This window comes from Chenopodium album, chromosome 2, assembly GCF_948465745.1.
Source record: "Chenopodium album chromosome 2, dcCheAlbu1.1, whole genome shotgun sequence".
Taxonomy (NCBI): Eukaryota; Viridiplantae; Streptophyta; class Magnoliopsida; order Caryophyllales; family Amaranthaceae; genus Chenopodium; species Chenopodium album.
Genome location: NC_137835.1, coordinates 79962018 through 79989231, shown reverse-complemented (window position 1 = coordinate 79989231; position 27214 = coordinate 79962018). Strand labels below are relative to the sequence as shown.

At 38.1% G+C, this 27214-nt stretch overlaps 1 protein-coding gene across 1 annotated transcript; it reads left to right on the top strand.

The window, feature by feature from the left end:
* Window positions 1–559: 559 nt before the first annotated feature.
* LOC145576984 (alpha-L-arabinofuranosidase 2-like) lies at window positions 560–16353 on the top strand (the record flags this gene model as incomplete). The annotated part of the gene is made up of 14 exons (XM_081634688.1): window positions 560–691; window positions 791–860; window positions 994–1023; window positions 12790–12914; window positions 13096–13141; window positions 13246–13298; window positions 13463–13607; window positions 14002–14120; window positions 14296–14373; window positions 15343–15452; window positions 15550–15606; window positions 15707–15911; window positions 16005–16145; window positions 16228–16353. Coding segments are annotated over 14 exons (1437 nt in total), but the record flags the coding sequence as incomplete, so codon positions are not given.
* Window positions 16354–27214: the final 10861 nt, after the last annotated feature.

The following is a 27214-nucleotide window of genomic DNA, read 5'->3' as shown; positions in this document are numbered from 1 at the left end:
ATTTGTAATAAATTTTCTAACATATAAAAAGATTAGGGTGCATTTTCTAGCATATACTCGTATATAAATACAGATATTTCTTATTATTATTAAATGATACGAGCACGAAATATTGACTAGTGACTTAATTAGTGAGTACCTTAATATAAATATCATTACTATTAATTGTCACGTAAGTACTCGTAATAAATTTTCTAGCTTATAAACCATTTTTTCTAGCATATATACCTTAATATAAATATGACTTAATTAGTGAGTACCTTAATATAAATATCATTACTATTAATTGTCACGTAAGTACTCGTAATAAATTTTCTAGCTTATAAACCATTTTTTCTAGCATATATACCTTAATATAAATATCAATACTACTATTAGTTGATGTTGCATAAATGCTTGTAAAAAAGAATATATGTCACCATTCAAATTGCCTAAAACAAACCTGGACCAAATCGGACCCATTAGCAACCTAATAGGTGCAGTTTCATACTATAATTATGTGAAAGTGATTTTTTTTTATTGATGACTTGATGTAGAGTTGATGCTGCAATAGTAAAAAAAATGGACAAAAATAGAGATCACATTAAAAGCGAGAGGATCATATAAAACAGCTAGACTTCAATTCACTACCAGCCAAAAAGGAACCATTTGGCTTGATCAAGTTTCTGCTATGCCAATTGACACATACAAGGTGAATTATTATTTACTACGTATTTGTTTTTACGGAGTAACTATTTTTTTACGGGTTTTAAGACGTTAAATTTTAATTGGACTTGAATTTATTGTTTAGGGACATGGATTCCGAAACGATTTGATGGAAATGCTTCTTAACTTGAAGCCAAGATTCCTTAGATTTCCTGGTATTTTTCACAAAATTGAAAATTCCTTTTTTAAAAAAAAAAAAAAAAAATACAGTATTCTTTTAAATGCTTAAAAATTGTCCTGTAACTATTTACTAATACTTGGTATGATGTATTATACATTAAAATGCAGGTGGGTGTTATGTTGAAGGCAAATTTCTAAGTGTATGGGATGATATCTGGCATGACCGATATCTTATGAAAACATGATCAGGTTTTAGTAATCATGGAGAAGATGCTGATATGTCACAGATTGAAGACATGTCGGCCCACCGAAATGTAACACGTGGCAACAGAAGCTCGACACTTGGCACAAAAGGCTCTGCATGGATGAGAGCCACCTGTCAAGATAAACCATTATAAATAGTAGGTAAGACCTCATTAATGAGGACATGAATTACACTTTTTATCTCTCTAATCTCTCTCTACTTTCTCTCTCTCTTACTTTCTTTTTCTTAAACACCTTTCTGACTTTATCATCGGAGTGGTTATCCCCGGATCACCCCGGGGTTAGCTAACTTCTTCTCATTGTGTAGGTTCTCAGCTTGCCGATAGGAGTATCAGGATCTCAAGTCCAAGTTCTCTGTGGAGTCGGGATCAGACGGAAACAGTTTGGCGCTAGAAGGAGGGGAGCAGTTGATCACTTCTATCGCCTAAGAACCTCACACAAAAATAAAACACGTGTATAACAACAACAATCATGACTGGAAACAATGGAACACCAGTAGGACAACCCCAGGTGGAGATAGTAGATGAAACCCATACCCTAGAGGATAACCAGTTCCATATGCCGATAACTCCCCCAGCAGGAGGAGGGGAGGCAGAGGATCCTATGGCAGCATTCACCCCGGATGAGTTGGAAACGGCTGCCAGGGTGATGAGTGCAATGAGTAGGAAAAGGAAGGAAGCAGAGGCAGCACGAGCTGAAAGAGAAGCTGCTCAGGCAGAAAGAGGAGTATTGCACCGAAACCAAGAAGAACAGTATAATCAGTTGGAGAACCCGTCAAGGAGGCCCCGACATGAGTCGCCGGTAAGGACGCATACAACATTACGGCAGGATGAACAATCCTCGAGCCGTGCTATGAGCACCAGAACTCAGCAACAAAGGAGTTCGCAAGTGGAAGGGCAAGCAGTGCGCACGGTGGTGCAGTTAAGGGCATCCCCGTTTGCCCAGCACATCTTGGATCAACCAATGGAGAAGGTGAAAATGCCGACTTGTAGGTATGATGGAAGAGGGGATCCAGCAAGATTCATAACGTCCTATGAGGGACACATGATGCTATACACAAACTCGGATGCAGTTTGGTGCAAGGTATTTCCGACAACTCTGATTGGGGCTGCAGCCGATTGGTTCAACAACCTTGAAATTGGGTCAGTAGACAGCTTTGAAAGACTGACTGAGATGTTTGTAGGGCAATATGTCAGTAATAGTGTAAGGCAGAGAACTTCTGGAGAATTGATGGCTGTAGAGCAGAAACCGGATGAATCTTTGAGGGATTATATCAGGAGATTTAATAATGAGGCAAACACAATTCCGAGGTTGCAACAGGAGATAGCCGTGATGGCTTTGATGAATGGGTTGGTTGATTCGGATTTCAAAAGATATCTAACAAGAAAAAGCCTGCCGACATTGGCAGCGGCGTTCAGTAAAGCCCATGATTACATAAAAAGTGAAGAGCTGATGAAAACAAGTAGTAGACATGTGGCAGCTGGAAAGGGACCAAGTCAGTATGAAGGGACTTCATCTGGAGGAAACAGGTCAAGAGCTCCTGCCCCAGGAAGGGGAGGAGGAAGTCGGCAAGATACCAGGCCGACAAGACTCCCAATGAGATACAGCACCTACACTCCCCTGAATGCACCAAGGGCCGCAATCTACTCAGTGAATCAGAATAGAGAAGATTGGTCAAGGCCGACTCCGATGAAGGCGAAGTCTAGAGATGTAAAGAAGTATTGTATGTTTCATAGGGATGTGGGACATTACACAGAGGAATGTACTCAGTTGAAGGATAATATTGAGGAGTTGATTAGAAAAGGGCACTTAGCACAGTATCGGTTGAATACTGGTAGAAATCAACAACCAGCGCAAATAGCTGAGAGGCAACAAATAGAAGCGAGGCCCGAAAGGACTCAAGGGAGGATAGTCCGACAAGGGGACACGGGAATGCCGCCGTTATCTACTGGAAGAGTAGATGTGATAACGGGCGGGCCGATTCATGGGGGAACGATTAGTGGAGCAAAGAAACATTTGGCGGAGCACCGACATCTGGTGTGTGCTCTAGATATAGACAATCGTCCTCGGCCGGCATCAATACCGCAAGTTGTATTTACAGAAGAGGATGCACGAGGTGTAGTATTCCCGCATGACGATCCGTTAGTCCTGATAACCAGGATAAATGGTGCTGATGTCAAAAGAGTACTAGTAGATGGGGGTAGCTCGGCAAATGTCCTGTTCATTCAAGCCTTTAAAGAGATGAATATCGGAAGACAATACTTGAAGCCGGTATCATATCCCGTAATTGGTTTTAATGGGTCGACAGTGAGGCCAGAGGGGAGTATTGTGTTGCCTGTAAGGATGGGTGATGGGCCACAAGCAAGGGATGTGATGGCAGAATTTTTAGTGGTGGATGTCAAGTCGGCTTATAATGCAATTATCGGCAGACCGATAATTCATGACATGCAGGCTGTGGTATCAACATACCATTTGGCTATAGCCTATGTGTCAAACCTGGGAGCCGTGGAAAAGGTGTATGGAGGCCAGGTTATGTCAAAAGCCTGTTATGTAACAGCGTTGAAGAACCCAGTTGGAAGTACTGCAGTTCCATGTAACCCAGCAAAGGAGAGTGAGCCGACAGTGCAAGATCTGGCCATGAAAAACTTCGATGCAAGGCCCGAAGAAACACCAAGGCCGTTGCCAGGAGGAGAAACCATCCAAGTTGAGTTACAGCCAGGCAACCCCAGTAGAACAGTGAAAGTTGGGGCTGATATGGATGTGGAGACTAGGTGCAATCTGATAAGTTTATTGCGCGAGAACGCTGATGTCTTTGCGTTCTCGGCCAGTGAGATGCCAGGAATACATCCTGAGGTAATGGAACATAAGCTGAATGTTGACAGAAAATTCAGGCCGATAAGGCAGAAGAAGCGCAACTTCTCGACTGAGAAAATAGAGGCGATCCAGGCCGAGGTGAATAAGCTCTTGGCGGCAGGGTTTATAGAGCCCTGCACGTATCCAGAATGGTTGGCAAATGTAGTTATGGTGAGAAAGCCGACAGGGAAATGGCGGATGTGCGTAGATTTTACAGACTTGAATAAAGCTTGCCCAAAAGATTGCTATCCGCTACCTCGGATTGATAGACTGGTTGATTCAACCTCCGGTCATGCAATGCTTAGTTTTCTAGACGCTTTTTCAGGGTATCATCAGGTCAGCATGCATAGAGCCGACAGGAATAAAACGGCCTTCATAACGGATGCAGGTGTGTATTGTTATAAGGCAATACCGTTCGGACTGAAAAATGCTGGGGCAACTTATCAGAAGTTGGTAGATAAGATTTTTGAGAAACAGAAAGGGCGGAATGTTGAGGTATATGTAGATGATACGATAGTTAAGAGCAAGAGCACAGAAGACCATGTAGCCGATTTGAAGGAAACATTTGAAACCTTGAGAAAGTATCAAATGAAGCTGAATCCGGAGAAGTGTGTTTTTGGAGTGAGATCAGGGAAGTTTCTGGGCTTTATGGTCAGTGAACGAGGGATAGATGCGAATCCAGATAAGGTGAATGCAGTGCTTCAAATGAAACAACCACAAACCATTCGTGATATACAGAGGTTAACGGGCAGGATGGCAGGGTTAACCAGATTCATCAGCAAATCAGCTGATAAGGCTCTTCCGTTTTTTATGGTGCTGAGAAAGAATAAGGCGTTTGAGTGGGGAAAAGAACAAAGTGATGCCTTGGAAGTAGTGAGGAATCATCTCAAATCTCTTCCCACAATTGCCAGGCCTGAGAAGGGAGAAGTATTGCAGTTATACATCTCGGCGTCACCAAAAACGGTAGCAGCCGTTTTGTTGGTTGAAAGGAAGAGACGTCAACAACCGATTTACTTTGTCAGCCATGTTCTGAATGCGGCAGAACGAAGATATCCAGTTATAGAGAAGATGGCTTTATCTGTATTAATAGCGGCCAGGAAGTTAAGACCTTACTTTGACGCACATCCGATAGAAGTCCTCACCAACCATCCCTTGGAGAAATCATTGCGAAAAATGGATACGTCTGGAAGGTTACTTGCATGGGCAGTAGAGTTGTCGGAGTATGAGATAAGTTACAAGCCTAGAACATCAATTAAGGCTCAAGCACTATCAGATTTCATTGTAGAAACCACATACACAGATGAAGAAGAAGAGTTGGGGACGTGGCAGGTATCCGTTGATGGGTCAGCCACAGCAACGGGGGCAGGCGCTGGAATTGTGATAACGGCCCCAGACGGAAAAATATTTGAATACGCCATGAAATTCAAGTTCAAGGCAACAAATAATGAGGCCGAGTACGAAGCTGCAGTGGCTGGAATGCAGCTATCGATAGCGGCAGAGGCAAAACGGCTAGTTCTGACAACTGACTCACAGCTGGTGTCAAGCCAGTTCAGTGGGGAATATGAAACTCGAGAGCCGGCAATGGTGAAGTATTTGGAGAAAATGAAGCAGTTAGCGGCTCAGCTGCAATACTTTGAGATTAAATTGGTTCCCAGATTGAAAAATGCTCAAGCAGACGCACTGGCAAGATTGGCAAGTTCAAGTTTTAACGACTTGGAGAGAACAGTAATGGTTGAGATACTCAGGCAGAGAAGCATAGATGAGATACCGGCAACTGTCTGTTCTGTTGAGATAGGGGATCAGTGGTATGATAAAATACTGGCATACATTGTTCATGGTGTAGGGCCGACAGACAAGGGGGAGTTAAAGAAGTTACAGAAGGATAGTGTGTGGTTTGTTATGTATCAAGGCCAGTTATATAAAAGAGGGTTTTCACTGCCGTTACAGAGATGCATAACAGGATCTGAATCGGTAAAGTTAATGGAAGAATTGCATGAAGGAAGTTGTGGAAATCATCTTGGGGCAAGAGCCCTGTCCAGAGAAGCTATGAGAAGGGGATACTATTGGCCGACAATGAACGCCGATGCTTTGGCTTATGTTAGAAAATGTGAGAAGTGCCAAAAGTATGCCCCAGTTATCAACCTCCCCCCAAATGACCTTACGCCGATATTAAACCCAGTTCCATTTGCCCAGTGGGGAATGGATATAGTAGGGCCGTTCCCATCAGCCACAGGAGGCAGAAAATATCTGATAGTAGGAATTGACTACTTCACAAAGTGGATAGAAGCAGAGCCGGTAGCAAAGATCACGGCAGCAGAAGTGAAGAAGTTTATATGGAAAAATATCTTTACAAGGTTTGGGTTGCCGATGGCGATGGTTTTTGATCATGGAACTCAATTTGATTGCAAGCCAGTCAAAGATCTTCTGATGATGTATAAAGTGAAGTTTGCATATGCAGCAGTATGCCATCCACAATCAAACGGCCAGGCAGAAGCAGCAAACAAGCAGATCATAACGGCCATAAAGAAGAAAATCGAAGATGCAAAGGGTTTGTGGGCAGATTTGATACCGGAGATATTGTGGGCAAATAGGACAACAATAAGAGAGGCCACAGGAGAGTCACCATATAACCTGGTTTTTGGGACAGAAGCAGTCATACCGGCAGAAGTTGGACTGCCGACATTCAGAGTTCAGCATTACTGTGAAGATCAAAATGATTTACTCCTACGACAACAACTGGATTTCTTGCCAGAACTAAGAGAAAAGGCAGCCGTTAAGTCAGCTGCATTCAAGGAAAGAATGTCTAGGGCATATAATAGAAGGGTATCCCATCGGCCGTTACAGATAGGGGATCTGGTGCTACGAAGAACCGCCGCAACCGGTAAGGGAAATGAAGACGGGAAACTGACTGCAAACTGGGAAGGACCTTATCGGATTAAAGCTATCATCGTCCAAGGGTCATTCTACTTGGAAACTTTGGATGGGACTCCTCTAAAGAATGTATGGAATTCAGCTGTATTGAAAAAATACTATGTGTAGAGAATAAACCTCACTTTTTGAAGCTGATATCGGACAAAGATATCGGTGATGAATGAAGAAGTATTCAGACAATGTGCATTTCAATAGGCATCCTCCATTTAACAAAACATCGTTAAATGGGACGGACAGCTCAAAACCGCTTCCATGCAGTTAACAGTTGTACAACCTGATCAGTTGTATACGTTAACTCATGAGGTTGCTGGTTCAAAGTATAAATACCGGCCAAATCAATTCGAGTATATGCCGACATGAGGCATAGCTCAGAATGTGATCGCCGAGAGGGTACCTAACTGACTGTAATATCAAAGCAGTGGGTGACCGTTGTTATAATCTGAACCACCAACAGCCGGTTACGAATCAGTATACATAGCTCCGAGAAGAACTATGTATACTAAGGGGGGCAAGGAGTACCATAATGATATATTATGTTGCTTGCATGATGATATGTTATTTGGATATGTTATTTGGATATATTATATGCTATTGGAGGTTGTATGGTATGTTGTTTGCATGATGATATGTTATTTGAAGAATATTTAAAATTTCAAAAAATGTTTAAAGTTTTCAGTACAATAATGGTATCCATAGTATGTCGGCACCTTTTAAAATGCAGTCTTGATAAAGTGTCCACCAAGGATGAAGTTTCGAAGTCTGGTATCTACAGAGGCCGACATTCTTTAGAGAGCTTTCAGTGGCAGATTTCAAGCAAACTACCAAGTAAGTTTTATTTTTTACAAGTTCTTCTCTATATATATGCTTAATTTGCAAGATTATGCAGTTATCATACTGGAATAATTGTAAACAAGTTAGAAAATAGCAGATAGAGAGCAATACAGTTATAGCGAAAAGTGTACAAATTTATACACAGTTAATACATAATAGATAAAAATAACAATCGACAGGCATCACCACAAAAAAAGGGTATATGCCGATAAAACAGCACTGTCAAAAGAAATGTCCATACATACAAAAAACAAGTAAAGTTATAGCTGATAAGGCCCAATGATACAAGACCCACAAGAAGATGTCGGTGATGACTGCCCGCCCCTTCAAGATTGACCGTTTTCAGGCACCGGGGAGTCCAGAATACTGGGGTTGCTGGGGCCGTCATCAGCAGTTGGCGCCAAGTTATATAAGTCTTCTTCGGAGAATTGCTGCGCCTCAAAGCCGGAAGGAATCTTATAGGCTTCCTCGCTGAAAGCCTTCTCAACTTTTGCCCAATCATCCTTCTTCCAACCGGCGGCGTGGGCAATACACCTCTGAGCAGCAGTCCAACCCCCATCGAAACGGTCCTGGAGTTTGGAGCAGAACTCATCGGACGCTAGATAACGGCCAACCGCACGCTGACGAATACCAGGTTTGTCAGCCTCCATTTTTTGAACCTTCTCTTCAAGGCTCTTAATTTTGGTTTTGGCATCTTCGAGGTTCTTCTCGACGGAAGGAAGACGTTGGATGGCTTCATCTTTTTTGGCAATTTGAGTCTTCAGACTCTGCACGTCCGACTCTAACCCAGCAACTCTCTCAGCCTTGATCTTCAAGGCCGACATCTCCTTGTCGTCATTTTCTTTTATCTTCCTCAGATCACTGAGGGCCTTTTCAGCATTCTTGATGGCCTCCTGCATGGCGCTTTCGTTGGCAGATGCTTGATGATGTTTTTCCTGGTAATAGCGGTACATCTCAACCAATTCTGTGCCAGACATGACGGCCTGTACGATACATACAAAAAAAAAAAAAAAAAAAAAAAAAAAAAAAAAAAAAAAAAAAAAAAAAAACCGATATCAGTACTTGAAATATATATATAGAAATACCAATAGTAATAAGAGATAAAGACGATAAGTATATACGCGTAAGTAATACACTAACCTTCATCAAATTATGCATATGAGACGCGGCAAGGGGGCCGATTGGACCAGCGGGTCTGTCCATTGGCAGCGTCAGGTTACTCAGCAGCCGGTAACCGAGATTCCCACCTTGCATAGGGTCGTCGGTTATCATGGATTCATTCCGGCCGACATCCATGGCTGGTTGCCAGCGGTCGCCGGAATGGCCAGGAGGGACAGAAAACCCCCTTAAAACTTCCTCTGGAAACCGTCCAGACACTCGTTCGATCCACTGATTGGATCGATAAGTCAAGGCCGGAATGCTGGAGTCCGACCCAACTGTCATAGGAGCGATTACGGTTGTAACCTGAGGCTGAGGGGGAGACTCGGCAGAGGTGAGATCTTCAATCTCAATACCCTGAATGACCTTCTTCACAATGGCCTCGGGGCTTTTAACTTGGCTGGCAGTCGGGGTCTTCTCAGGAACCGACTGCTCTTTATTTTTCTCGGGCGCCGGTTGATCCCTTCTCTTCTCGGCACGCCCTTCAGGTTGCCGAGGGCTTGAGATCACGATCCCACCCCGCCGATTGGCAAGAGGTGTAAGTTTTCTTTTCTTAGCATTCTCATCGGCCATGATCTCAGCTCTTCTTTTAGCACTGATGGCTGGAGCGCGACCGCAAACAGTAGCAAGGGTGTCGTACGGATCGCAAGCTTTGGGACACCGCCTGATAACCCTAGTCCCGTCAGCAGATAGGCCGAGTAGCCTATTATCCAACTTATCGGTACCTAGAAAAAGAAATAAAAAAAAAATCGGTAAAATGCAAAAAAAAAAGGAGAGAGATACAAATGACAATAAAGAAAGGACGAGGAAAGTAGCATGTAAGCTATGCCGTCTTCGTCATAGAAATAAGAGAGTGCATAGGAGTAAAAAGAAAAGTAAGTTATACCATGCTGGTCAGTCCAACAGAGACCGACGCGTGATAGCGGAGCGTTGCCCAGAATGTAACTCACATTCGGCACCCACACCGCAGGAATGAGACGGACTTTGCCGTCACCTTCGTCGAATTCGGAAACGTCAAAATGGTTGACGGCCCTCTCTTCATGTTTCCCGAGATCTCTCTCGGGGATTGAGTCAAAATGAGGATGAGGCTTGAAAAAAGTCCTTCTCAAGGGATAATCATCTGGAACAGACATGAAGAAAAACTTGTCCTTCCAGTTTTTGCAGCTAGAAAGTTTTGGATGGACGGTATATTTGTGAGGTTGAGTGTACAAAGACCACCACCCATCAGACTGTCCATCTCTCTTCAGGGTAATTAGCCGCCGAAATACATTAAGGGTCAAAGGGTAGTTCCGATAAAGCATAACCCAAACTGTGGCAATAACGGCACGAATAGTTTGAGGGGTTAGCTGAACTAAGCAAACGTTCCAGGCCTTCAAAATTTTGGCTACAAATGGGTGTAGGGGAAAACGGAGACCGAAGTCTAGATGTCTCAGATAAACGGCCACGGACCCGGCTGGGCAATCCAATACTGAAGCACCAGATGGAGGAAGAGACAACTCATAGCCGTCAGGAAGATTAAAAAACCTCTTCGCACGACGGCAGTAATCTTTTGTAATTGCCGTTTTCCTAAAAGCTTCACTTATTGTTTCCTTCGCAACTTTTCCATCGTTGGCAAGGACTATGGGTTGTCGGAATTCAGCCCTGTCAGTCTCGGAATTGTATCCTTCGTCCAAACTCTCCTCTTGGATAACCTCAGCCGTTAAATCAACAATGTTATCCCTACTCTCGTTATTTACACTATCTTCCTGAGCTTCGTCATCTCCTAAAACTGAGTTGACGGCAGAATCATGCACAGGAGATACCTGACCTTCCTGGGGGTTTGGTGGGATGTCGTCCCCAAGTTCTTCTGAAGAAGAACTTATAACCTGACCTTGACCAGGTCTTTTACTAGATTCCGCCACCTTAGCGGCCTCAGCTGCCTTAGCTGCTTTGGCAGCCTCGGCGGCTTCACGAGCAGCAACTTCAGGCTGATAACTGGTACTCCTTACCCTTGGCATAGTGTTAATACCTATATTGCCAACGTTAGTGCCGTATTGGTTAAAATAGCGTCTCCCAGTAAAGTTGCGTAAGTGATAACGGACACTAACAGGCTCAACGTCAAGAATTTCAGTATCGGCAGGAATATCAGGGTTAAAGGGGTGAAAGGCACTTTCACGGTGAGCAATAGTCCTATGTATCATAAAAGCACGTTTTTCTTCTTCAGAAGTTAACGTCCCAAAGGGATAGTCGATATTGTCAGAAAGGGAAGATGAATTGCCCCTATTACTACCAGTTTCTTTACCTAAAGACTGCCTAATTAAACGACGCCTAGCAGTACTAAGGTTAGGAAAGTTCTCTTCAACACTATCCTCAGACATTTAATTGAATATAAGCACATAAAACAGCATAAAAATCAAGGGTTAGGGTACGAAAATACCTTCGAAGAAAATCGCAAAAAGAAGGAACGCCTTTTACAGATGAAAGCGACGAAGAAAGAGAAGGAACGCCCGACGAGACGAAATGCACAAACTAAGCGCAAGATTGATAAGAATTTCTTTCGGGAGAAAATTAAGAAGGAGAAGAGGTGTGAAATGGTAAAAATGGTGGATTTTTGATCTAAAAAGGAAAAACTGAATCGCCAATTGAAATGAAAGGCGGTTCAGAAATCCTACGGCTGTTAATTAACAAGCCCTTTCAAAAAGCAACGGCAGGATTTGTGACACGTGTAAATATTTTCCCGCCTAAAAAAAAAATTAGTAAAATATATTTTTAGGAACGGTTACACTTCAATTTTATTGCAAGTAGACCTTGTCTGCTACCAGCACACAAGGTCACTTGGGGGGGAAAACGGAGTTTTTCGCTCCCAGATAGTTTACAGCAAGTAGACCTTGTATGCTATCAGCACACAAGGTCACTTGGGGGGGAAAACGGAGTTTTTCGCTCCCAGATAGTTTACAGCAAGTAGACCTTGTATGCTATCAGCACACAAGGTCACTTGGGGGGGAAAACGGAGTTTTTCGCTCCCAGATAGTTTACAGCAAGTAGACCTTGTATGCTATCAGCACACAAGGTCACTTGGGGGGGAAAACGGAGTTTTTCGCTCCCAGATAGTTTACAGAAAGTAGACCTTGTCTGCTATCAGCACACAAGGTCACTTGGGGGGGAAATGGAGTTTATACAAGTATAAAACTTCTCAGCAAAAGAACATAGAGCTTAAATATAGACCTACAATACATATGTGCAAGCTAATTTATCTGAATATAAATCAAGCAAGCAAGTAAGATGAATTGTGACGAAGCCAAGACAACAACATCAGTAGTAAAACTTTGTTAACAAGTGGTGCTTGACAGAGTACAAGAAACGTTGCTACAGTAGAATTTACACCACAAGGAAAACTCTAAAGAATGAGATGTGGAACCCAAAGTTTGTTTCGTCGGAATCAGCTTGTTATTGGTATAAACTGAGCACGACGATGAGTAATCGTACGTCCTCACTTGGGGGGCTAATTGTATGGGATGATATCTGGCATGACCGATATCTTATGAAAACATGATCAGGTTTTAGTAATCATGGAGAAGATGCTGATATGTCACAGATTGAAGACATGTCGGCCCACCGAAATGTAACACGTGGCAACAGAAGCTCGACACTTGGCACAAAAGGCTCTGCATGGATGAGAGCCACCTGTCAAGATAAACCATTATAAATAGTAGGTAAGACCTCATTAATGAGGACATGAATTACACTTTTTATCTCTCTAATCTCTCTCTACTTTCTCTCTCTCTTACTTTCTTTTTCTTAAACACCTTTCTGACTTTATCATCGGAGTGGTTATCCCCGGATCACCCCGGGGTTAGCTAACTTCTTCTCATTGTGTAGGTTCTCAGCTTGCCGATAGGAGTATCAGGATCTCAAGTCCAAGTTCTCTGTGGAGTCGGGATCAGACAGAAACACTAAGGAATGCCTTTCGATGGAAGGAAACCGTCGGCCCATGGGAAGAAAGGCCAGGACACCTTAATGATGTTTGGAGATACTGGAGCGATGATGGCTTGGGCTACTTTGAATATCTTCAGGTGATTAATAAAACACTTCTAATTTACACAGTACTCGCTCTACCATTTTAACTGTCACTAAGCTGCATGTCTAAGGCTCTAAGCTACTCGTCATTAGTTTAATTACATCATTATATCAATATCATTAAATAATTTAATTGTTATAATTAGTCAATTATTTTATTTTCTCTTTAATTTGCAGCTGGCAGAAGACCTAGGTGCTGAGCCTGTGTGGGTTATTAACAACGGTTTGTTACATTTAACTCTAGCTTCTGCTATATACTACTCTAAGCTACTTTTCTTTTCCATGAGCTAATACATGTAATCTTATATTCTTATTGACTTTTTGTAGGAATTGGTCTCGAGGAACAAGTTGATACCTCTTTCATTGCCCCTTTTGTCCAAGTGAGTACCTTGACAACCTTATATGTACATAACATTACAAAATAAATTTATGTATTTTTAAAAAATGAATTTCAATGTGATGTGTTATCTTAAATGATTATGCTAATTAAGTACCATGTATGTATTACCAATTGATCGACTCAATATTTGTTATGGTAAAATAGGAGATGTTGGACAGTATTGAATTTGCTAAAGGTAGTTCAAATTTCACATGGGGTTCCCTTCGTGCAAAGATGGGACACCCAACACCATTTAATTTGAATTACATTTCCTTTAGAAACGAGGGATGTTATTTTAAAAGCTATACAGGTACAATGTACTTCACATTAATTGGTTTTATTGTACTTGCTTGATGATAATTATTTCAATAATTTGTTTTGTAAAGTTTCAAATCTATTAACCTATACTAAAAGCGAATCCTTCCATGACACTTGTCATTATGTTGTGAAAAATTTTCCCGCCTTTTTCGTTTTTTTTTTTTTTTTTTTTTTTTTTTTTGCAAAATCTTTTAGTAAACTACTTATACCTTATGTATTTTATTTCCAGTTTGACAACCATATTCCATTTATACTCAAATGAAATATTTGAGAACTTTTTTTATATACTTTATATTTTGTAATATTATTATTAAAAAAATCTATCAACCGTGCATTGCACGGGATTTTAACCTTTTTACTATTGTTTATTGTTTCTATTTCACAAGGAAATTATCTTAACTTTTACAAAGCCCTCAAGAAAATTTATCCCGACATCAAAGTAATTTCTAACTGTGATGCAACACTGAAGGCGTTGGATCACCCGGCCGATTTATATGATTTTCATGTAAGAGTGATTGATTTTTAATAATTGCTTCTAACGAACAAAAACTTTATATATATATATATATATATATATATATATATATATATATATATATATATATATATATATATATATATATATATATATATATTTCACCTCTTAATAACTTAATTTTTTTTTTATTTATGATTTTTAGAGATACACAAATATCTCAGAGATGCTTCAACTCACTCGACTATTTGGGAAGATAAGACGGGATCCTTTTGCCCCAAAGGTATGCATCAGATGCTAATTAAATAATATCGTAAGAATTCGGTTTACATTGATAATGCTCGATTATGAAAAAAAAAAAAAAAAAAAAAAAAAAAAAAAAACTATCTGTAATCTCTATCAGATAGTTTAGGGCACACTTTTAAAATTATTTATGCATGATGCTTAGTGATGTAATTACTTTCGTTCTTATCTCTGTTTTGGTTAGCCACAACTGACAATACATTGTTCAAGGGGTATCCTCTCGATACTTCAGTTTTCAGTCGATGTTGTGCAAATAGAACTATATTGTCCTTGATCTTCAGTCGATTTGGCCTTTGCCTTAGTGCAAATAGAACCATAAAGTATTGTCTTTGATCTTCAGTTGTTGTTGGCCTTTGCCTTAGTGCAAATAGAACCATAAAGTATTGTCCTTGATCTTCAGTTGCTTGCTGTTGGCCTTTGCCTTAGTGCAAATATAATAAAAAAATGATCTTAGTTCAGTTTTTCTTGTAAACGTAGGTATAATTTTAAGATTTATACAAAGTATGCTACCAAAATTATTTTTTTGTATTTTTAATTAAAATAAATTTTAAGTTGGAGGAAAAAAATTGATAATATTATAATAATATTAGATAATGATATATTTCAATACCTCAATTTTAATCCATGTTAGTATATTTATAACTACTACTAAAAGATTCTTAATATATAAAATATATGTTAAAAAAAATAATAATAAAAAAAATAATTAAGTATGATTGGATTAAATGTATTGTCAAAATGGAAATAAGTATTACTTATTGTACTCCGTCATATGTTATAATATGGAAGTCATAAAATTTGGCAAAAACCAATAAGGCGGGAAAATTTTTAATGATATCGTGACAAGTGTCACTTTAGGTTCGCTTTTAGTATATGTTAATGATTAGAGGAATCACGTACTGATGAAAAGAGTACTAAAAAATTATTGACACAATATATTGATCTATAGGCCTTTGTTAGCGAATATGCGGTACGGTATCCACTAAATCAAATGATGAATGGTACATTTGGAGCCGCATTGGCTGAAGCGGCTTTCCTACTTTCACTAGAGAAAAATAGGTAAGAAAATCTCACTATCATCACTTCGATCATTTTAATACTCTAAATTGATCATATATATTGGTATTAATGTTCACGCGTTATGATCATGTTGTAGTGATATTGTTGAAATGGTGAGCTACGCACCACTTTTCGTGAATCAGAATAGCAGACAGTAAGTACTTAGTTATGATTGATTACAATTCGTGCCCTTAATCGTATGTACCAAAGTCGTAAGATGTTTTTTTTTTTTTTTAAATTTTTATAAATCACAGATGGAACCCAAATGCGATTTTCTTCAACACGTACCAAGTATTTGGAATCGCTAGCTATTGGGTTCAATCTTTCTTTAAAGAATCAAGTGGAGCAACCCTTTTAAATCTGTATTTCCGCAATCACTGCATGGCAGATGAGAGCATATATGCTACGGCAATTAGCTGGACAAATCAGCGAGAAAAAAGGAATTATATAACTGTCAAGGTTATAAAAATAAATCTTATGTCAACCTTCTAATTATTATCAATTCATAATTTTTGTAAAATCATTTACTAATTTGGATATTCATGAACGTAGGTGGTGAACTACAACAACACAATGAAAAATCTTGAGATTTCATTTGAAGGAGTTGATTCCAAAGCAATTAAACCATGGAAAAAGACCTTGCTAACTGCTGATGACTTACAAGAGGATAATACATTTGATTATCCTACAAAGGTAATTTTCATTAACTTTATCGTCTTCTTATCATTTATGGTTTGATCATGGTTTGGTTGCTTATGTGTGACATGATATCTAGGTGGTGCCAATATCGAGTCAACTCAAAAGCGAAGGAGGAACATACATGGTTCTTGAGGTCGAGCCATACGCGTTTGTTGCATTTGATCTAATAAATAATGCACAAATTCCAAAGCTCGTGTATTGATCATTACCCATTCATTTTTCAATTGTACTATTTTTTGGATAAAATGTCTTTTAAGCATTATATATATATACTTCTATGTAATGCGACTTTACTAGGAAAGTGGATGGGTATAAGCAGTGAAAGCAACCCTTGCGCAATTTCAAAAGTGATGGTGTATGATGAATTATTTTCCAATTAAGCATAAATTTGTCTTTGAGCCTTTAAATAATTGTGTTATTTTCCAATTAAGCATGCCCATACGTTCAAGTAAGTCAATGATGTACCGTTGTTGACTAAGAAAGAGGCCATGAGAATAAGGCATATTTTTAAAGTGAATTAATTTGAATACAAAATACGAAATGATTCATTTGATTATGTAAAAACATATATTATATAAATTTGTAAAGTGAATTACAATTTCACTACTTAGAGTAGCATATTCACACTTACAAACGGTGAAATAATTTTGACACACCTATAAGTAATTTAGGCATACCTATTGTGAGAACATAGGCTTCTAATTTCTATATATGCTTCTCTTATATATATAAGTGTGCTAAAATTATATTAATAATAGGTGTGCCAAAATCAATTTCCTTACAAATACCGTTGTGTTTATTTTTTAAAAAATTGCACTTAATTACAACAACAAACTTCGTTAGGAGGTTGCTTAAGACAATAACCCCCCCTTATTGGACATAAATTGTTACATTCCTTTTCAGTACAACCTGGAAGGCGTATAGAGCAATCATCACCATTTGCGCCAATGTGTTCAAGGAACACTTTGTCAGACCTTAAACTCATAGCACTAGAACCTGCAATTATTAAATGAAAAATAATAAATACTAGTACTTTGATGATTATACCCTATAGATATGATTAAAAAAAATTGTATCAGATTCAGTTCACATTTTAATTTTTGCGAATGATTGCAATACCCGACTTTTTTTAAAAATAATTATGTAAAAAATAAATTTAATAAAAAATATTAATTAAATTCTATTAAAAGTAAAATATTTATATATTTAATGAAGGGTAAAATATTAATAAAGTTTTTAACACGCATACAATTATTAATTAAATTTAACCTACATATACTTGTATGATGTTTAAAAACATATAAAATTTTAATTAATGTTTGAAATTTTTTGTTAAATTAAATTTTATGAAGTACTACGTATAAAAATAGAAAGCAGAAATCTAATTCTTCATTCATGATAGGGAGATTTATCGAACTTTATATAGTATAACACTTACCACAAGATAGAATAACTAGTGGCACTAGCATGAGAGACACAAAGAACGTCTTTCCAGCCATTTGCTACAACTTTGCTTGTTTTCAGAGGTATGGATATGAGAAATTGAATTATAACTTAAGTATAAAGAATAAGCGATGTGAGAAAACTCTCCAAACTTTTGGCCTCCTTATATACTAGTATTATGACATTATTGTTGATTTTCTAATAATAAATATATGATTCCTATCCTTTTCTAAAATATATTCTCCTTTTATTACATATGATTACATATGATTATGAATTTGATTTGTTATTGTATATTCCATAAAAAGAATTATTTGTTTCCTATTGTATTAATAAGAATTTTTCAAATTTGGCTCCATACTTAATGTAAATTATTGCACTATTTAATATCCATACAGAATTATTGATTTTAATGATTTAAACTGTGTTCGTTTCTCCTAATTTTTGCTGAATAAAAATTATTTTTAACAAAATTTTTCTTTGTCGAGCCTAAATTAATATACTGATTAGTAATTATTTGATCAGTTCTTTATTAAATTTGTTCTTTTATGTTATTAATTTTTATTGATTAAAAATATATTTTACCGATTTCTACAAAAAAGTCACAACTTGAATTATAACACCACAAAAAAAAAAAAGTTTTATTATAACATGACCAACAAAAAAAAAACCCAAAAACTGATTTCACCACCACCTAACGGATTCTTGGATGGAATTTGTCAGTGGGGCCCTAAAAAACACGTGTCAAGTCTCTATTGGTTTAAATGATTAAATTAATAAAAAGAAAAACAATTTTTTTTTTTTAAAAAAGGAAAAAAAAAACCTAACCCCTAACCCAGGCCATTACCGGCACAACCTGCCTAGCCGCCAGAACCTTCTGCCCCCACAAAAACTGGCAAACCAACCCAACTACCACACTATAACCACCGCTTCCTCCTTACCTGAAAATCACTCCAAGCTCATCAAACCACCGTAAGAACCAACCTGATCATCGCGCAAACCCCCCCTTTTCCTCTACACTTGAAACGACCAAATTGGCCATGGAAATTGACCATTCTGGGTTTCCATGGATGATTTCGGTCGTTTGAGGGTGAATGGTTCCCATGGTCCGTTTTCTTGGTCATTTCCATGGTCGATTTTGGTGGTTTTCTGTTGTTTTAAAGAATACTACAAGAAGGGGGGGTTGAATTGTAGTATGAGAGATTAGCCTAACTTTTTGCGGAATTAAAATTAAGTTAGCTAAAGGAACTGAAAGATTAACTAAAGGAACTAAAGAATGCAAGAGAGATTTTACGTGGAAAACTCCTTGGCCCTAACAAGGAGAAAAACCACGATCACTTGGGATTTTGGGAAATGAATCTTCACTATAATAGGGAAAATGATCCTATTACAAGCTAACGACTCAAACTCAAGTTCCTCTACGAATTTGAGACCCTGAGGAACTAGTCACCCAACTAGTTACTCTTCTCTTCTCTTTCTCTCTTCTCACTTCTCTGTTCTCTCTTCTCTTTCTCTTCTCTTTCTTTTCTCTTTCTCATACACAAATGTTCACTGAACTTCCCCATTCCCCAAATTACAACTCGAAAGAAAAACAAACTCTAGTATAAGAATATTAAGAGCACTCTAATAAACTTGTGTGGAATTGACACTTGACTCGATTTGAAGCTTGAAAACTAATGTGAGCAAGGGGTGAGTTTTTCCAACAGAAATCAATAGCTATTTATAGATCAACAAACGCTTTGGAAAATCCTCTTTGTGCAGCAACACCATTACGCCACTACTCATACCCACTAAGAAGATCATGTCCCTAAAATTAAGGAACCATGAACTCCTTAATTTGCAAACCCATGACTGAAGAAGAACATGGGAGAGTAGGCCGCAAGTTTTGGGAAACATGAAGATTTTATTTTCAGAAGATATTTTGTAAAATCAGAATAAAAATAAAATCCTCTTTTTGTTTGAAAAGATAATCGTTTAGAAAATAACAACTTCCCTAAAATTTAGCTAGCACAAAATTATCTTTTTAGACCAATTCCACACAGATTTTTCGAGTGCAAATTAATATCTTATACTTACATAAATCCTAAAATATAAAAATATATTTAGTCTTCATGTTCTCTGATGAAGCTTCTACTCCGAGGCTTCTGTTCCTTGGGAGGAACTTCTCTTCTCTAATGAGACTTCTTCTCTGAAGCTTCTATTCCCTGAGGGAACCTTCTCTTCTCCAGTCTTCATTTCTGAAGCGCCAGTTCCTGTGAGGGAACTCTTCTTTATGGCTAGCTCTGCTTCTGGCCTTCTTGTTCCTCATGGTATTTTTACAAGACACTTCATTCTCCTAGTCTTTATAACTGAGTACACACTTAAACAATCAAGCACTTATTAGTTTGTAAGTAAGTGAGGTTGTGTCATCATCAAAATCATTAAGTCCAACATTTTCGATTGTTAGTTTTCGTGGTTTTCGACCGTTAACGGTTTTCGTTGGTGGCTAGGTGGCGTATTTCAAGGCTAGGGCTAGGTTCATTAGTGTTGGCGTGTTTCAAGGCTGGGGCTAGGTTTCGTTGGTGGCTGGGTGGCGTGTTTCAGGTGGTGTCGCCGAAGATCGATATGGGATGGGGAGAGGGCCATGGGTGGTAGGGTGGTGAGGCAAGGGCTGGGTTAGGGATTTTTTTGTTATTTTTTTCAATTTTTCTTTTTATTTTATCCACTAAATGAGTGACACGTGTACATTGTGGGCCCCATTAACGGATTCCATCTAAATGATCCATTAAGTGGCGGTGAAATAAATTTTTTGTATTTGTATGTTGGTGTTATAATAAAAGTTTAAAATTCCGTGGAGTTATAATCAAATTTGTGGTTATTTTGTGGTTATATTTTCTAAATTTTTTTTAACTGAACAACATATTTTAATTAAAAAGAAATTAATTCTTGACCTATATTACTGAATGTTTTTTGAGGCCCTATTCTTATTACCTTATTTTTTTGTTGAATTGAAATTACTTTTGCAGAATTACAATTATTTTTACTTACATTAATTATTTTTGCTAAATTTAAACTGTTGTTACCGATTAAAACTATTTGTTCTTTTAATTACTAAAGTTAACTTAGGAAATATTGTTCAGAATAAGATGACCTTTCAACGGTCTTCCAAAAATAAGACGATATTTTGGTTATTCAAAATTAAAATGACCTTTGACATACATCTACTCAAATTAGAACATAACCACTTGGTAACAAATGCTAAACAAGTTATTGTGATACGTGTCGCAATGTGATTGATAGTTTTTTATTTTAACTTTTTTTTTTTTTACCAAAATGACTTTAATTACTCAACCATCACCTACCTTTTCACCAACCATCAACTGCCCATTCTTCCACACCACCCCACCCCCATTCTTCCACATCCCTACCCACAAACTTCGACCCAACCACCAGCCTCCGCCCTTGTCCTTTGCGGCGAACTCCACCTAGCCTTAGGACCTGTTCACTTTTACTTAATTTCAGTTCAGTTCAGCTCCAATCAGTTCAGTTCAGCTCCAATCAGTTCAGTTCAGTTCAGCTCTTAATTTTCCTCTCTCATAAAATATTCATTTCAGCTTAGTTCAATTCAGTTCAGCTCCAATCAGTTCAGCTCAGTTCAGTTCAGCTCAGTTCAGTAAATGTAAACATGCCCTAAACCTTTTTTTTGGGGGGGGGGGGGGTGTCAAAGATAGAGGATTTTATGGGTGGGCTGAGGTGGGGTATTCAAATTGGTTTCTAGTGGGTTAAAGGTGGGGGTTTGCGGGTTGGTTTATAGGCTAGTTTGTGGGAGTGGTTTCGGTGGGTGAGGAGGGTTTTGGAATGGTTTCAGGATTGTTTAAAGAGAAATGAGGTCATTGAAGGGTGGTTTCGAGGGTTGCAGGTGGGTTTGGGGGTGGTTTTGAGGTTGTTTCAAAGGGTATGGATTAGTTAAGGGGTAGTTTTAAAGGTGTTGCGAGTAGGTTTTAATTTGGGGGCTGCAGATTGGTTTAGGATGGGAGGGGAGGTGAACTGTTGAGGCGAGGTAGTGGTAGGAAGGGAGTTTAAGTGGCTCTCAAGGAGGATGGTGAAGAGGATAGGATTAGACATTTGGACGAAAGAGAAAAGGTGTTTTCTTTTTCTTAAAAAAATATTTTTAATAATAGTTAATTTATTTTAAAAAGAAAATTATAATATTAAAATAAAAAAATTCCAACCAATCACAAAGAGGCACGTGTCCGATTTAACCTCTTACACAAGTTATCATTGTTTTGTTCTATTTTGCACAAATGTATGTCACAAGTCGTTTTATTTTGAAATAATCAAAAAGTTGTTTATTTCATTTTTGGAGGCACGCTTTGTCTACTGCCATTGAAGCTGGGTTGAACAATGTGATTTTAGAGGTGGATTGCTTAAACCTTTATCACAAGATCAAGAAAGGTGTTCGTGAGTCTTCAGCGTTGGGCTTCATCGTGAATGATATCTTCCACTTAGCCAACTTATGCTCCTCTTTTGTTTGTTCTCATGTTGGTTGGAAAGGAAATGTTGTAGCTCATAAGCGGGTAATTCCAAGTTTCTCTTCTTGATAAACAAGAAGCATTTCTCATGAGGGTAAATTTGGAATTACCTGTTGACGGAGTGAACCTACCGTTACCCCCTTGTTCAACTTACCCCCTTTTGCAATTTACCACTGTCGTGAGTACTGCCCAGAATTAGTTCCCACCTCCGGCGATAAATCGTCGAAAGCGGGAGACAAATTTGAGGTGTCGATCAATTAAAAGGACTGCTAACAGTAGGAATAAGCTTCAATGGAGGGAATTGAGTCTAAAAGGAGGAATTCGAACTCGATGACAGCTTCAATGGAGGAATTATTCAAGTTCGATGACAGCGTCAATGGAGGAAGGTAACCCTTACCCTTTGGGGTTAACCATGCCATAAATTTTACCCTTTCTTATTGGGTTTTTCGTTTGATTTTGGCGGCGAACCCGCCTACGTTCGCCGCCGATAATGGTGGTTGTCCCCGGTGTAGACGAAAGAGGAAGATGATGGGGTGACGGTGGGGACGAAAGAGGAAGATGATGAGGTGACGGTGGGGACGAAAGAGGAAGGTGATGGTGGAGGTGTTTGTTGTCGGTGGAGGTGGAGGTGAAGGCAAGCTGAAATGGAACGCCGCTAACGTTACACCATGTAACGGCTTCTTCAGTAGTCCACGTAACTTCCTCAATGGAACTCACAGTCAGCATTTATTCAGCTTAAAAATCATTTGTTTACAATTCCCTAGGCGTTTTTATTACACATTTTCCACTAGAGAAACATTTCTTGTTTATCAAGAAGAGAAACTGGGGCGCCCCCCTCATAAGCTTGCCAATGGTAGTAAACTTTTTAGTGTTTTGAAGGTGTGGATCGATGAGATCCCCCCTTTTGTTGTTCTGGATGCTGCTCATGATATTCCTTGAGCTTTTTATATAATTTGGGCTCTTTTCTCGGGTCAAAAAAAAAAAAAAACCATGATCTTTGACTTTTTTTCACCTTAGCTTATTTAATCGATTTTAACATGTAAGGGGCTGATTTTGCCAAAGGCAAAGAAAGCCACATTCAAGGCAATGCAAATATCTTACCCGATTTCATTCATAATCTTTCAATACCCAAATGTATCAAACTAATGATATCAAAAAATATTATCTTTTGTAACTATTAGTTGCTAATAATACTGTATTTGTAAATACCATGTAAAATAGATATTTGCTTTTCTAGTCATTAGTTGTTCATAATATGGTACGTAGTATTTGTTAATATCATGTAAATTAGATATTTGCTTTTGTAATCAGTAGTTGTTGATATCATCGTATTTGTTAATATCATGTAAAATATAGATATTTGCTTTTGTAGTCATTAGTTGTTGATATCATCGTATTTGTAAATATCATGTAAAATAAATATTTGAAAAGCATGCATTAATATTTATTTATCTCCTATTTCTAAACTACTAAGGGATATAAGTTTATGAGTTTGAATTGTATTCTTAATTGCATGAGGTTGGTCTTACATGTAGTCCTTACTATTTCTTATCTTTATTTAATCCCAATATGCACTACAAGAAAGCACCCGATTTTCGACGGATAGCTTCCGACGGACACTTAATTCCGCTTGAAAACCAAAATTTCCGACGGAATTATACTTTGATTTCGTTGGAAATTTCCGACGGATTTATTCTGTCGTAAATTAAAATTTTCGATGGATTTTAATTCCGTCATAAATTAATTAAAAAAAAAACCCTAATGTCTAACCCCATAACACGTCTCCTTCACTTCTTTCTTTTCGTTTCCTTCTTCTCCTACTCTTTCTCTCTCCTCTTCTCTTTCCTCTTCTCCTTCTCCTCTCGTCTTTCGTCCTCTTTCTCTGATTCCCTCCCCTTTTCTCCGATCCTTCTCCTCTTCTTTTTCCTCCTCTCCTTCTCTCTTCTCTCATCCTCTTCTCCTCGTCTCTTTCTTCTTTTCCTTCTCCTTCTCTCTTCTTTTTCATAATTTTCTCTTCTTTTTTCATAATTTTTAAGGGTTTTAGAGTGCGTTCTATTCACATGATTTTTACTTATCTGAACTTATTTGAACTTATTAACCCTTATTAGAACTTACCACCTATGCTTTTTATTAGTTGATAGCTTGACACGTATTCCTTTTTGGAAAATTTCTTTTTGGTTGACACGTTTCTATTTTGGGTAACTTATTATAATTAAATGATGTCAATTTTGCCCTTACTTTCGTTTCCCTCTTTCAATGACAAACCCACTTTATCTCTCTCCTCTCTCCTCCATAATTCACTATCTAAGTAGTATCTCTCCTCACATGAGTCACATCTACTGCCATGGGCGACACATTTCAAAGTCTCTCCTCCCTCACAACCACCACCATGGGCAGACACATTTTAGTCTCTCTCCCTCACAGCCACCCCCGTGGGTAAATGACACCATTGCCGCACCATCCATGTGAGTTTCTCTCTCCCCCCCCCCCCCCCCTCACGACATCAATAATTCCAATTTTTCAGCCACCACCATGAGCCTTTGTCGTCAGAGTTCACTCGTCATTCCCGTTGCTGATCTTTCTCTTCCATCGTCACCTCGTTTCTCTCTTACCCACCACTTGTATATGTTGGAACTAAAGAGAGATAAAAACTGATAATTTGATATATTCACCCAATGAAATCAACTTACATAATGCATTTAAATAGAATGAAAAACCTAACTAATGGGTCCTATAATTTAGGATCATTATCCCACTAACATAGTAACATTACTCCACTACGTACATAACCAAAAACACTAAAAACAATATTCCTAAAAATACTCCAACTAAGTTTGAATTAATCAACCAACACACCCCCTTGATTCAAACTTACTGAACTCGACTACGGACTACCAAGATACAAATTACATAACCGCAACCATGAACAGGCAAACACGACTTGAACACAACAAAAAAACTCTCGACTTTGACTTGAACACGACCTTGAACTCGACACAAACATTCATAGCCCCACGACAAACATGACTTTAACTACGACATTTGACTTCTTGCATAGTCACGACCTCTTCGACTTTCTTCATCACGACCACGACTTGGACCTCGACTTGGATGATGTTATTCCCACGAATGTGATGCACATATTCATCTCTTTGCTACAGAAACTACGACCACAACCACACAACTACATACACTCGACTTTTCCATATCGCCATGGACTTCATTACTGCCAACACTAAGCAACCACAACCCAAACATGAACACAATACTTGGATTTGAAGATGATTTACATCATGACCACCGCTTCTACTTCCGTTGCCACCACGACCTCCACCTTTTTCATAACCATGACCACCTCGACGATAACTACTACCAATTGCATACCCGGGACTGCAACAACTAATACGAAAAGAATCCATCGACACACATTAAATGCACCCATTTCTACAATGACTAAACACACATAAAATAAAATTCATTCTGAATGAAAAAACTCATTATGTTTTACACTCAAACCTCACGACTATTTTACTCACAACAAACACGACTGATATTTTTAGTTTAACTTCCGATTTTTTTTTTTTTTCATCATCTCTTTCCCTTCCCGGATCTAACCTGAAGCTCTGATACCATGTTGGAACTAAAGAGAGAGATAAAATCTGATAATTTGATATATTCACCCAATGAAATCAACTTACATAATGCATTTAAATAGAATGAAAAACCTAACTAATGGGTCCTATAATTTAGGATCATTATCCCACTAACATAGTAACATTACTCCACTACGTACATAACCAAAAACACTAAAAACAATATTCCTAAAAATACTCCAACTAAGTTTGAATTAATCAACCAACAGGCATATATAGAGAGGATATGATGGAATTAGACATCAATTCACTAAATCTAAGAAATGAAAGTTGATGCCGACGTCGCTGGAGAAACCACCATTAAAGAGATAAAATTAAGATTTATTTTTTAATATAGCCAAGCATGAGGGTTGTTTGGGAAAAAGACTGAAGAAGATGGGTTAAACTGTTGCAAATTAATGGTGATGGTGGGGTTGAGTGATGGTGGTGGTGGTTGGCTTGGTAATTGGTCGGTAAGACAATAATTTTTCTAGATCTGGATGTGTTAGAGATATGACATATCGGAAAATATATGTGATATATTTTCCGTATAGATATTGTTATGAGAATAATATATTTAGTATTATCTTATGTTAAGATATTATTTAGACAATATATTTTTAGGGTTTATGGTTATGCTAGTATATCTTTTAGGAAGATTGTTTAATTTCCTCTCTTATGAGCTTAGGTTTTGTATATAAATACTCTACTTATTGATGAATAACAAACAAGTCATTCTATTATGTTTTTCCCTAATTTGTCATGGTATCAAGAGCAAGTTAGATCTTGGGATACTTCACAAAAAATTCCCCCTGCCGGTGGGTTAGAAAATTAAACTCACCGGTGGGATTCATAAATTTTATCCAAAAATTCCGTTGTGCAATTTTTTTTTCTTTTTTGTGAGTTAATTCGACCATGATTTTGCTCCTTTGGATATGAGTTTGGTTTTACTCTGAAAGACTAATAAGAAATTTGAATGTGATTTACTCTGAAAGACCAATAAGAGATTTGAGTGTGATTTACTGTAAAAGACCAATAAGATGTTTGAGTGTGGTTTACTTTGAAAGACCAATAAGAGATTTGACTGTGGTTTACTCTGAAAGACATATAAGATATTTGAGTGTGGTTTACTCTAAAAAATCAATATTTGATTGGAGCTTGGTTTTGCTCTAGAAAAAACCAAAATTGTTATATTTGCAAGTTCGAAAAGAATGATGTTCCCGCTTGTTTGATGATTGATGGGTTCGAAAAGAAAAATGTTCTCATCATTCAACAAGTAAAAAAAATTTTGAAGGCGACATCACAAGAGTGTGCACCTCGGCTTCAATAAATTGAAGAATTTCCAATCGCAACGTTCGTGTTACTACCGTTACGATTGCGGGAGGGTGTTAGAGATATGATATATCGGAAAATATATATTCCGTATAGATATTGTTATGAGAATAATATTATTTAGAGAATGTATTTTTAGGGTTTA